This window comes from Polypterus senegalus, chromosome 14 (assembly GCF_016835505.1).
Source record: "Polypterus senegalus isolate Bchr_013 chromosome 14, ASM1683550v1, whole genome shotgun sequence".
Classification (NCBI taxonomy): domain Eukaryota; kingdom Metazoa; phylum Chordata; class Cladistia; order Polypteriformes; family Polypteridae; genus Polypterus; species Polypterus senegalus.
Genome location: NC_053167.1, coordinates 88,081,131 through 88,093,500, shown reverse-complemented (window position 1 = coordinate 88,093,500; position 12,370 = coordinate 88,081,131). Strand labels below are relative to the sequence as shown.

At 34.3% G+C, this 12,370-nt stretch overlaps 1 protein-coding gene across 1 annotated transcript in view; it reads right to left on the bottom strand.

Annotated features, from left to right (window-relative positions):
• eif2b3 (eukaryotic translation initiation factor 2B, subunit 3 gamma) overlaps positions 1 to 12,370 on the bottom strand; it is a 156,405-nt gene that overhangs the window by 29,331 nt on the left and 114,704 nt on the right. The window contains exons 7-10 of the mRNA XM_039734885.1: positions 8,699 to 8,829; positions 7,752 to 7,945; positions 7,226 to 7,291; positions 3,565 to 3,713 (exon numbers count right to left, since the gene is read on the bottom strand). Coding sequence (XP_039590819.1) covers positions 3,565 to 3,713; positions 7,226 to 7,291; positions 7,752 to 7,945; positions 8,699 to 8,829 — 540 coding nt within the window. The remainder of the gene's footprint in view (positions 1 to 3,564; positions 3,714 to 7,225; positions 7,292 to 7,751; positions 7,946 to 8,698; positions 8,830 to 12,370) is intronic.

Genomic DNA, 12,370 nt, shown 5'->3' with positions numbered 1-12,370 from the left:
CAACCAGGGATTTTATCACATTACCCTGATGTAATCTACTAATTAACAGAAAACAGCATTTAGGACCCCTTTTGGACACTGGCAGTATTGTGTTATTCCCTCTGGGCAACACGTAACCCCTACAGCCTTCCAACGTTAGGTGGATAGACTGCTACAGCTCTACACTGCCTATAGTTCCACTTACTTAGATGAAGTGATAAGTCTTTTCCGTAACCTGAGAGGAACACATACATCATGTTCTTGCTGCACTCTGCAGTCTTCACAAAGCCAGCCACTTGATTATTAACTCTAACAAATGTTACTTGGATCTCATGAAGACAAATATTTGAGGTTTCTGGTGGGACAGGTCACTGTGAGAATGTAGCATATAAAAGCTGCAGCTATATAAAACTGGCCATCCTCAGAGTGATGGGGTATTACTAAGGATTTTTTCCTTGTTTCTCTGATAGGGCCATACCTTTGACATAACTAACTCGAAAAAATGCCCTTTGTGTAGTGGTGGGGACTTTAGCTGAGGATACACTTTACGACTTGAAAGAGGCTCTTAGTTTGGCACCAGTACTTATCTCCAAAAATTTCTCTATCCCTTTCACCCTCCAGAACGACTATTCGTATTTCATCCTGGGAGAAATTTTGAACCAAGTCGTGAACTATGCCACACATCCCATTATGTAACTGGGCTAGAAACTGTTAGATCAGGACAGATGATACACAACAGTGGTAAAGGAGACCCTGGTAATCAATTGGGAAATCATACAGTTAAGGTACTACGTTCCTGGGCCAGGGATTCACCTTGGTGGCTCTCTTCATTCCAACACTGATGCCTACACCAGAATGCATGACCTCATGGCTGGGTATGTTCATGAATCTGGGTCTGAGCTCTGCAAACTGACGGGCGTATTTTTGGTGGATTTTCAAATAATCTAGGGCTACATAATGGCTAAATGTGAACTTAGGCAAATATCTAAAATCTTAACTGTTAAATAATAAAAAGTAAAAATATTATGAAACTGCGAGATCTGGAGAGAGAAAGCACAACATTTGAAGAAGATGTGTAAGTCTGTAACATAATTATAGTTCTGATAGCACTTGCTGCTTAGAAATTGGCAAACAACACTGTGTTGAAAAACAGTTCATATATAATGCTTAATGGTTAATTGGGTCTGAATTTTTTTTTAATATAGCTAAGCTGGTTCATGTCCAAACCCATTTCCCATAATTCCTAATTCCTAAACATTTCTATGGCCACTGATTGCCTGGCATTGTATTTTTTTCTTTTGTGTTAGTCTTACAAAATTACCTCTTTCTACTGAGTTTTGCCTGTTGTCCCAAAATGTAATGATTTAATTAATTTTTGTTTATGAACAATTTCCAGGGATAAGACAGCTTTGCAAAGTTAACCTACCTTTTTCATGCATATTTAGCACTGAAATGTGATGTGAATAACATACTAAGATCTGGTACTAGGGAGCATCTCTTATTTATCTAAGTAAAATCCTGCAACTTGTAAAACATTTGCTTGTGGCATGGTGGTTTGGAAGTACAGTATATAAATGGTACAGAGCCAGATTAAGTGCAAAAGCGACAAAGACAAAGAGAAAAAGCATCTCCCAAACCATCCAATTTAAACTACTGCAAATTACTAGTCATCACAATTCTGCTAGACAACTGACATTCTTTTTAGTTTATTTTCCACTTAGTAAGATAATAATATTTAAGTTCCATCTGTGGGTATGGCACAAACTTTAACATTTAATTGGTTAACAATAAACAAATAGAGTGTTATGAATGAGAGTGTACCAATTCAATCATCTTGCTAAATGGTGAGAAAGGACCTTAACTGAAAAATTTAATATATTTAAATTTAATTACAATCAAGTCAATATTGAAAGAACTAATGCCATTAAAGAGCAACCCTTCTTAACTACAGAATTAAATTAAAAAAATCAAATACAAATTAGCACTTTTACATTTGGACATATTTGTAACAAACAAACAGATGAAAGAATGAACTGAAATAATAATGTACTAATGTTTGTACTAACATTAAAAATGACTAATGTGAAATAAACTGTGCAAAGCCATACCTTGCTAAGTACAGAATTAAGCATAAAAATTACATATGGAAAAAGGCACTTTTTGCATTTCTGATAAATCTGTAACATACAAAAAGATGAATGAATGAAAGAAATAACAATGTATTTACCTGAACATTAAATGTAATTTTAAACATCTTACGGTGAACCTACATAAAAGAATTATTAAGTGGCTGCATTATGATCTAACATGACTAACATAAATATAACACAACGTTCATTTAAAAATAATAAAGTAATTTTTTCCCAAAGGCAATGGGAAAGATTTAAACAAAAATTCAACATCAAAAGTGTACTAATTCCTACATGAAATAAGAATTATAATAATGGATAGTAAAAATGAATAAGTGCATAATGTATGATATTCATTGATGTAATCAGTGTTGTGTCATAAGTGACAGCACAAACAACAGCAGAAGCATTCTACTAGTATTTGTACTTGCTTAGTTGGCAAAAACAGGAACAATCTATTCAGGTACCCTACAGGGGGGCAGGAGTGGGGGAGGTGGAAAGGAGATTACAAGGTTTGAGGAATTAAAGAGAAAGACCACCTAAGAAGTTTCAATGAAACACTATTAATTACTGACAGTGTTCTCTGTCTAAGTTCACCCCCCCAAACTCCACTTAGTAAACAAGTACTCCAAACTGCAAACAAAGAGACAAAAAATGTAACTTGCCCCCCAGCCCCCAACATGCCAAGAATGTGTTAATCCCAATGCAATTCACTGATGAAACTTTTCTTTTGTTACCATGGTCATACATCAATAAATAAAAGAAAAAAAATAACTTTTTCCAGTATATCACAGTTCATAACAAAAACAATAAAGTATAATTTTTATGAATAAAGCTGAAGGGCTTTAAAACAATTATACTTTTTCAGATGTATGTATAACCCCCTTTAGTGCTTTATTGTTAAATCACTGGATATAAGTTTTTAAGAAAGCCAAACATTTGAATTCAAAAACCATAAAACACTTCGGAGCAAAAGTATTTAACCTGTAAGAGCAAGTGTCAAAGGGTTGTCTTTCACCATCTTTTTTCCTCCAACCAGGCCCAATGTCACTTAATTTGAACATCTCATTCTACTACATGTGTGACTCTCGAGTCTTAATCAACCTTGATTCTATACTGAGTTCAGACTTGGAACTGTGATGAAAAAACTAGCATCTCACAGAAAGCAACCTCCTAATGAATGGCCAACAATCTACCCCTCTCACATAGTATTGGTGATGGCGAGAATATTATTATATGATTAGTTAAGATGTATAAATATAAAGCCTGCATTCTTGTGTTTTACACAGATGTGGCGTCCATAAAAGGCAATAAACATTTTATGAATCTAAAACTTGCCATACTGCAGGAATATGCTGCATTTCTGGCAAACTTTAAGTCCTGTACAGAAATGTGCAAATTTCAAAAAAAGAAAAATAAATCAGCAAGGAATGCAACACTAGCAGTACAAACTTACCCTTCTTCTATAACAACATTGTTCATTATGATGGAGCTTGAAATTTTAACCTTCTCCTTAACTGACGTTGAATATCCTATTGTCGATCGCTTGATAGAAGATTTTTCTGATATTTGACAGTTAGCAGCAATAATGCTATCAGATCCAACCTATAACAATATGTATAATTTCTAATTTTAGAAACTTTATCTCAGTTGATTTTCATTTTAAACAGCACATGGTGGTGACAAAAGATGAATAATAAACGAAATAACAAACAGAAATCAGTTAAAATTGCAATTTCTTTGCATTCTAATTTGAGCTGACCAAAATAGATATGTTTGCAGTATTCTTTTATTCCTAAAGCACCAAAATACAATCACAATATGTTACAAAAGCTATAAAATGAAAAAACACAATGCTGATATCACAGACAACACAAATACATATATTGTATTTACAATGATTCTCATTAAAGCAGTAGGTCCACTCTCTCTCAAGGAAACTGTTTACAGTTAAGCCACACATTAAAAAGTCTTTCATACAGTGAAAGGTGTTTCTGCATCAAGTGTTGGACTATATAGTTAAAAGAAAAAATCACTTTGCTTTAGAATACATATGCATACCAATGAAACAAAGTGCAAATATTACTTAGCTATGGTGCTGCATTGTATGCCCATGAAAATTCTGTTAAGATGCCTGAATCAGATGCAAATTCATGGACACTGGTGTTCACTTACGAACAAGCAATTGACAGTGACAACATGTTCCTCAGAAGCAACTAAAACTTTCTTATTCCAAGACCACAACCACCTTTGTTCTTGTTTAAATTGTGTTGTGTGCTTTACTTACACATGACTACTTGTAAAATGGACTACTTTCCAAGATCACAGCTTCACCTGGTGTTGCTTTCTTTCTTTATAATTGTACAAAAATCAGTAAAGGAAAAAAAAAAATGACACACTACTTAAAAGAAAAGGTTGGAATTTAATTGTGTCTATTCTCTTAAAACTATATAAAGTTAAAATACATTATAGTAAAATGCCATTACTCCACCACTTATTACAGACCTGCACTGCTAAAACCATACCATATGTGAATTATATGGAAGTAAACTTTCATTTTATCCAAAAAAGATGGCAACAAAATGGCAAGTGATAATTCACAATATCAATGTTTCTTCTAAAGACCAAGTTTGTATGTGCAAAATTTTTTTTTGTAGTGGGCAAAAATTTTCAGTTTGTCTTGTCCATTTTGGGAGATGAAGTCTGAGACAGAACTGTGTTAGCAGTGGTGTTATTTTACCTTTTTTTATACTGTCATCCCAAGGTATCCTGTATTTACTCAACCCAAAGGCCTTTAATTACAGTATATGCATGTATATACAAGCATGAGCAGCAGAAAAAAGGTTCAGAAGGAAATGGAAAAGACAGCTAATGCTTCACCTAAGCCTAAACAGGCTTGAAGTTGAAGTTCACGGTACAGCCTGTCACAGACTGACCTGGAATAGATAAGCAAAAGAACAGATCAGCTCCATTCGAGAGCGAAAGTTGGAACAAAACCGCAAGTGAGTTAAGCCTTGAGAACTCATCGATTCCAGAAGGTTCACTGGAACTGAGCATGGCCTTTCTATTCACGCTGTCAACAACTCCTCACAAGTCAGTGGCAACGACTCCAACTGGGCTTGCTACTTCGCCTGGTAGTGCAGAGAACACTGAAACAGAGCTGAAGGTAACAATCACCCTTAAAAGTTTTACAATGACTGCTGGTCTTCCTCGCTATCTCTTGGGTAGGGGTTGAATGGAATGTATTATTGTTAAGTTTGACTTGATTGTATGAAATTTTACTTGCTTTTAACACTAGAATTACCAGAGCCTACGAAGAAACTTGTAGATCCTTCCCACATTAAATCGCTTCGCACTTCTCCGTCAGTGTCTTTTTTCTGTAAATGTGTGGATAAGCAGCAAACAGCAAGCAGCCTGCTATCACATCCCCCCCCACCACCATACAATTTTCTCAGCTCAAGTCTGTTTACCTGTGTGTCAGGTGCTTAGAGTTGTATAGAGCATGAAGTCAAGCAAAATTACACCTTTTATAAATTCTATATCGTTATTTGGAACACTTGCATTTCATGTGTGTTCGTGTCTACAAAGATCTATGTAAACACATTGTTAAAACAGAAACGTTTTTTTAATAATTGACAAAATGTAGACATGAAGTGTATAATGTGTAATGTGTGAAGCCTGAAGTCCAAATATCAAAGAAACACTTTCACAAAAGGTACAAATATAACAGAACAAGTGAGTATTTATTCAAAAATATAACTGCAGAAAAAGAACCCACGTTAGGATGCGACATCGACACGCATTTACTACGACTGCTTCGGTGGTACAACGTTATCAACTGCTGACTTGTAATCAAAACTTCATGGTTCGATCATGGACGAGTCCGTTTTAAGAAGTGAGATGCTTGTATTCTTACTATTTTAGATTGAAAACATACATTTGATTCCAGTCTGTAACAGCCGGTGTAATTTATGATACTTGTAAAAGTTAACTTTGGTTTTTCTTTTTTTATTCAGTTTTATTCTCTCAGCCGCGTTCATGATCCCAACCAAACCCCCCGCATTTGACACTGCTGTTTTCACATAGACACGCTATAACAGAGATCAACTCAGATCACGACAATGGTTCTACATCGGAGCAAGAATGCATGTCGCACTTTTGCCATCGTTGTAATTTGTATATGTACATGGGAAGCTCAGCACTCTACTTGTGACTTTACACTGTAGGAAGTAAGTAAACAGGTAAATAACATTCAATCTGGCTTTTATGTAAGTAACATATACATGTTAATGTTTTGAACACATGCACCGTCCTTTGTATGTAAGAGCCAGATCACCAGTTTATATTATATTATTTTTATTCAGTGTAGTGCTGGAATGGTAATAAAATTTTGAGCTCAGCATCAATATCACCTTTTGCACCTCAGTACCGGTACAGAAGCATGTTTAAAGCATTTCTAAAGTCTCCCTTATAATGAATGTGTTGTTACAGATGATGGCCCTGGTTTTAGATATCAATTCAAATGACATTGTTGTTGTTTATCTATGAAATGATTCCTTTCAGAACATAGCTGGCATATATTGAAAATATCATATGACATTTTCCATATGTTTGAAAACATGTTTTGTGTTTATTGCTACTTTTCTTCTTCATAATATATTTGTAATTAGATATCACACTGGCTCATTGCCGGAAGTATGCTTAATAGGAGTAAATTGAACTAATGTATATTTTAAACACAAACAGTATACATTCTGTTTTGTATTAAGTAAAAGAAGGTATTGCTTTGTATAGCTAATGAATTACCTACAGGCATTCTCTAAATGTGCCTGTCAGTGATTCCATTGCATACATGACTAATACTTAACAGTTATATACTGAACTTCCTCAATGAGCCAAAATATCGCCAGACCCAGAAAAAAAGACAAGAACACAAAAAAGAAAGAACAATTTTGAATAAAAAAGTATAATCTGCATCATTGGAAATATTACATTTAACATCATAATGCAAATCAAACATGAAAGCAAATAAAAAATGTAGTGCCTTGTAGTATGTCAATTTCCTGAAAAGGTAGATTCTAATTTTCACATCAATACAAATAAATTAAGTTTCTTACCGTGCTCCTTTCTGAAATTATTGCTGAAGGATGGATACAAGGTTCCTCAGAATAGAGTTTTGGGGCCTGTCAGGAAAGGTAAAGCAAGCAAAGAAAAAGAGGAATCATTACATAAATATAATTATGAAACAAATAAATAAGCTGGAATGGAACAGATATATTATATAGTATATTTATGAGAATGCTGCTATTTACTCTAATACTCATATATGATCCTTTCAATTAAGTTTAGTGAATAAACAACCATTTCATACTAATTGAATTTGAGGTACTATCAGTGGAATCTTTAAAAATAAATAAATAAAATATTGTACAAAATATAGTACTGGCATTCTTTTGAGTATTATTTCAAGTTATCAGCAGAATTCTTAACAGGGCTCCTACAATATTAAGACCACTATTCTAAATAAAAAGTACATTTCATGCTAGATATTCTGACTTAATGACCTTAATAACTTGGAAATAAAGCTTCAAACCTTTTAAGACTTCCAAGATTCAAAAAAGCATCAGAACTGTACGTACTAACCTGACGATTGGCTTCAATGTAAGCAGGAAGTGTATTCACTCGATAACACATGCCATCTTCCATTACATGAACAAAGCACCGTAATTTACCACTATGATATGCATCACTCATGTCTCCTCGATGGTCATTCCAGCAGGATTTCTCACGTGCTAGTTCTATCAGTTCCTCGTCTTTAGAAGAAATGCAGAGCTCAACTAAGGAATATATTAAATTTTAATGAAAAAAGTAAAACTGTAAATGTGTAAAAATACAAAAATTAATCAACTAATATGTTTATGGTCATGCAAAAAGACAATTTCCCCTCAGAGATTAATACCATGTACTCTTCATTATTTTACAAAATTGAGAAAAATGATATCCAAAATACTAAACACATGAATTAATGATAGGCATAGGCAACAATGAATTGAATGTCCATTTACGTTAAAAAGGGTGTATAAGTTGATTCTCAATGTTCCAGCTGTTTTCAAAACAATTACCTCATGTTGAAATGATATACATTTCCTGGACGCTGTATGGTTTTCCAGGGCTGGCTAAAACATCATTAAACCACCATCTATTCCATATCTGTACTATCTCTTAGGAACACTTTGATCTAGATTGTGTATGTTAACACTGTAATTCCTTTTCAAATAGACTAGAAGCAGTTAAACTCGATTTGATTTTATAGTGTGAACATGACTATTATACCAGAATATTAAAACAATTCACAAAAGATTATCAATTTTTACTTTTTTTTCTTCTTTTATACAATATTTTTTTTCTTCTAGCCTTTGATTACAGTGTAACTTCAGAGTGATCCTGATTACTGAAAGAAAACTACTTCTGTAACCACAGGGAGAAAACATGGTTTGAGATATTCAAGCAAAAAATTGTATACTGTGTAGCGGAGGAGGGAAACTTGTTTAGGAAAACTGAGAATTTTAGTTTTATAAAGTAAATCAAACCTGGTGTTTTTTGTAGTATCTTCTTCTTGTCTTGGTCTGATTCTTCTTTAGCCTTCTGAGGTGTGGAGAATACAGTAAACTGTTTTCTAACCAAAAATGGAATAAGTTCTCCACGTATAGATGTGATAGATCTACAAGAAAAAATAGTGTGCAGGTAGGAAGATAGTGCAGATACTAAGACTGAAAAACTAAACACTGGTAAAATGTCAAAATGTGTTGCTCAGAGAAAATTATTGTACAGTATGATTAATTTTAACAATTCAAATTTTAAAATGCTCACTAGTAATCTAATCATTCACAGACTACTGGAGAAACGTATGAAGAAAAATATTGCTTGTAATAAGGAGAAACCTTTAATAATTCATCAGTAATGGAGCAGAAGCAGCTTTATCAACTTTGCATTATATTTTTTGAAATACTTTCCATATTTGATTTTTCAATATATGCTGCAGCACAAAATAGACCAATCTCACAATCGACTCTTCCCTCACTCATGAACTCTTTCACCTGGATTATCCGTCTGCACCTTACCTGAAGCAAGGTAAGCAAGCCACTCTTTCACAATAACCTCAGATTTGGATATGCTGATTCGCATCTCAACAGCATCAAATTTAGCGTGCTGGAGACAACAGTCTGGTAAAGCCAAAAAAACAAAATTAACTGCAAAAAAGCATAGATGTAATCATATGGTTTCCAAACTGGCCACTCTGCAATGTTTTGCCACACCTTGATATCCAGTCTACAAAAATCATGAACAGAAACAGAAGGCTAGATACATCTTTGGCAGGGTCCAATGGTGATATGAACAGATTTGATAAGCATGGAAGCACAACTTCCAATTAGCAAATACTAGCATCTCCCTCAAGATACTATGGAGTAAACATTCAAAAGCTTTTTCCATAATCACAAATAACATGTGGACAGGATTGTAAAACTACCATGACCACTAAAACATCATCATCATTAACATAATCAGCTGGTCCACAGAACAATGGTCAGGATGATCTCCACATTATTCCAGCCTAGACCTGAGGTTTAGCTTTCAGATGTAGTCTCCATTCCAGTGCTCTGAACTAGGCTTCCCAGAGAGACTGAGGAGCTTCTTTAGTAACTAGATCACTTCTTATCCCCCAAAATGTGGTCACCATCCCAATCTGACACTTCCAATGCAACATCCCCAATTTGCATACAAGTTTGAAGAAAACATGTTTGTCAACACACAAACAATTTCAATAGTTTCAGTATTCTGCTCAGATCTCATTCAAACATATAGGCATTTTTTAATCTTCAGTTTGTCAGTCACAAAGTCACAAAGATGAACCCAAACTTCACCACTGCATCTAGCACAGTCTCCACCGAGATGGGCATATTCAGAAGATTTAGGAGTTCCTGAGTGTGATCCCTTCAGAGCGATCCTCTGGAATTTACAATATTAAATAATGATTGTGATCAACACCTCAGTAATGAAGATATTTCCAAAGAGTTGTGATCAGAAGGTTGCTGGTACCTGACATAGTGGTATTAAATTATGATTGCCATACTTATATAAAGAATGTTCTATTTTACCAAAAATATATCTTGCATACAGAAAGTGCTGTTGTTACAAATTTATTAAGACATTTTCTGTAAACTTGAAAGACATCCATGATAAACTGTGGCACTACTAAATGAACAGTGTAAGTTCCATAAAGGATGGACAGGCATCCTGAACAGAAGATGGGAAGGTTCCTTACCCAGACGAGAGGCCCCAAGTGGACAGGCAGGCGTTTTGATCAAGACAGAAAGGTGTCGTACCTGAACAAGACTCCCCACGGGGATGGGCGGACATCCCGGACAAATGAGATGATGAAGGAGGAACTGCATTCATTGTTCAAGTGCAACATAATTCTTTTGTGTCAGTGAAACACATTGCCTTTATGATATGCTTATATCATATCACTGTCAATTGCTGCAGTCTTTTATTAATAAAACATAGCTTGATCCTGTAGAGAAAAATAACTTTTAACTATTATATGAAAGCCTGAAGGAAACTTAACACTTAAATCAGTGTCAGAATGAATGCTGTCAACCCTTCAGGATTGCCTAATGTGAATGTAACTTTTAAAATTGCATTAAAATTTGACAAGTTAATACAAAAAGGAATGCATGAAGCATATCAGCCAAGGACTCATTCATACCATCTGTGGATAAACTTGTAATCTATGAGTCTGCTGACACTAGAATACCCTGCACTAATCTGTATGTTACTGTGATTGTAAATTTTGAATAAATTAAGGTAATTTTTACAGCTTATGCATCGATTCCTCCTTTATATAACATTATGCTTCAGAGTCAGGCCAGACACAATTTTTGCATCACATCAGTTATTTCTGAAAATAAAACAGTAAACTTACAGGTAGGCATACTATATACATACCTGATGCTAAAGTAGCTACTGTAGCACAGATGCATGCAGTAACAGCATGTGTAACTGAAGCCTTGAATATTTGCTAAGTAAAAATATTCTGTTAAGTTTATCAGTACAGTAGTGGAGAACGCAAATTAGGGTTAAATAACTTGGCCTTGAAATAATAGTTTTAGCTTCAATCTAAAAATCAGCTGCATTTTCAACATAAAAAAAAAAGGTTTTCACATATTGATTTTGTTTAGGCAGAAACTTCAATCAAACATGTAAATGTAGTAATTTACCTGCCGTAAACTGAACAAGAAATACATTTTTGGACAGTTTCTAACATTGATGTTGAGGTTTTAAAGATGGAAGATGTAGCTGCAGAGCTTAGTACATGTGGTATTTGTTTATCCTTCAGAAAAGGCAACAGCATAAATTTGCAAGTCAAAACTAACTGATGTTACTTTAAAATATTTCAATAAAGTTATGCAACTTATGACATTCATATTTAATAACAACATCGATGATGATAATAAAAGTCATCATCATTATTACACATTTTATTTATAAGCGCCATTAATGACACTAAAGGGCAATATATATATATATACATAAAAAATGTAACCAATACATAAATACAGTGGGGGAAATAATTATTGAATGCAACAACATTTATTTCAGTAAATATTTTTCCAATGAGGGTATTCACATGAATTTCTCACCAAACATTGGTATTAACTCAAGAAATCCACAAGTATAAAGAATTTGCATTAACAGCTATAAATAAAGATATGTGTAATAAAGTGGAATGACACAGGGAAAAAGTATTGAACAGTCTAATTTAATACTTAATGGAAAAGCCTTTGTTTGTAATGGCAGCTTCAAGAAACTAATTGCCTTCAGTACTAAGGTGTGATTTTGACCTATTTTTCTAGTGTGACTAAATTTATATCTTAAAATTCTGGGGGAGGCCCTTTTGTGAACCCCGATCTTTAGTTCCATCCAGAAATGTTCAATTAGATCTAAGTTAGGATATTGACTGGGCCATTCTAACAACTTGATTTTCTTTCTCTGAAACCAATTTAGATTTTCCCATGTCTCATCCTCATCATCTTGGTGGATGGCAGCAGATTCATTTCAAGAATCTCTCGGTTCATGGCCCCACTCATTGTTCCTTCAGTTACATGAAGTCTGCCAGTACCATGAAATGAGTTATAGCCCCACATTATGATGCTTCCACCTCCAAACTTCATTGTTGGCACAGTGTTTTTTGGGTGATGTGC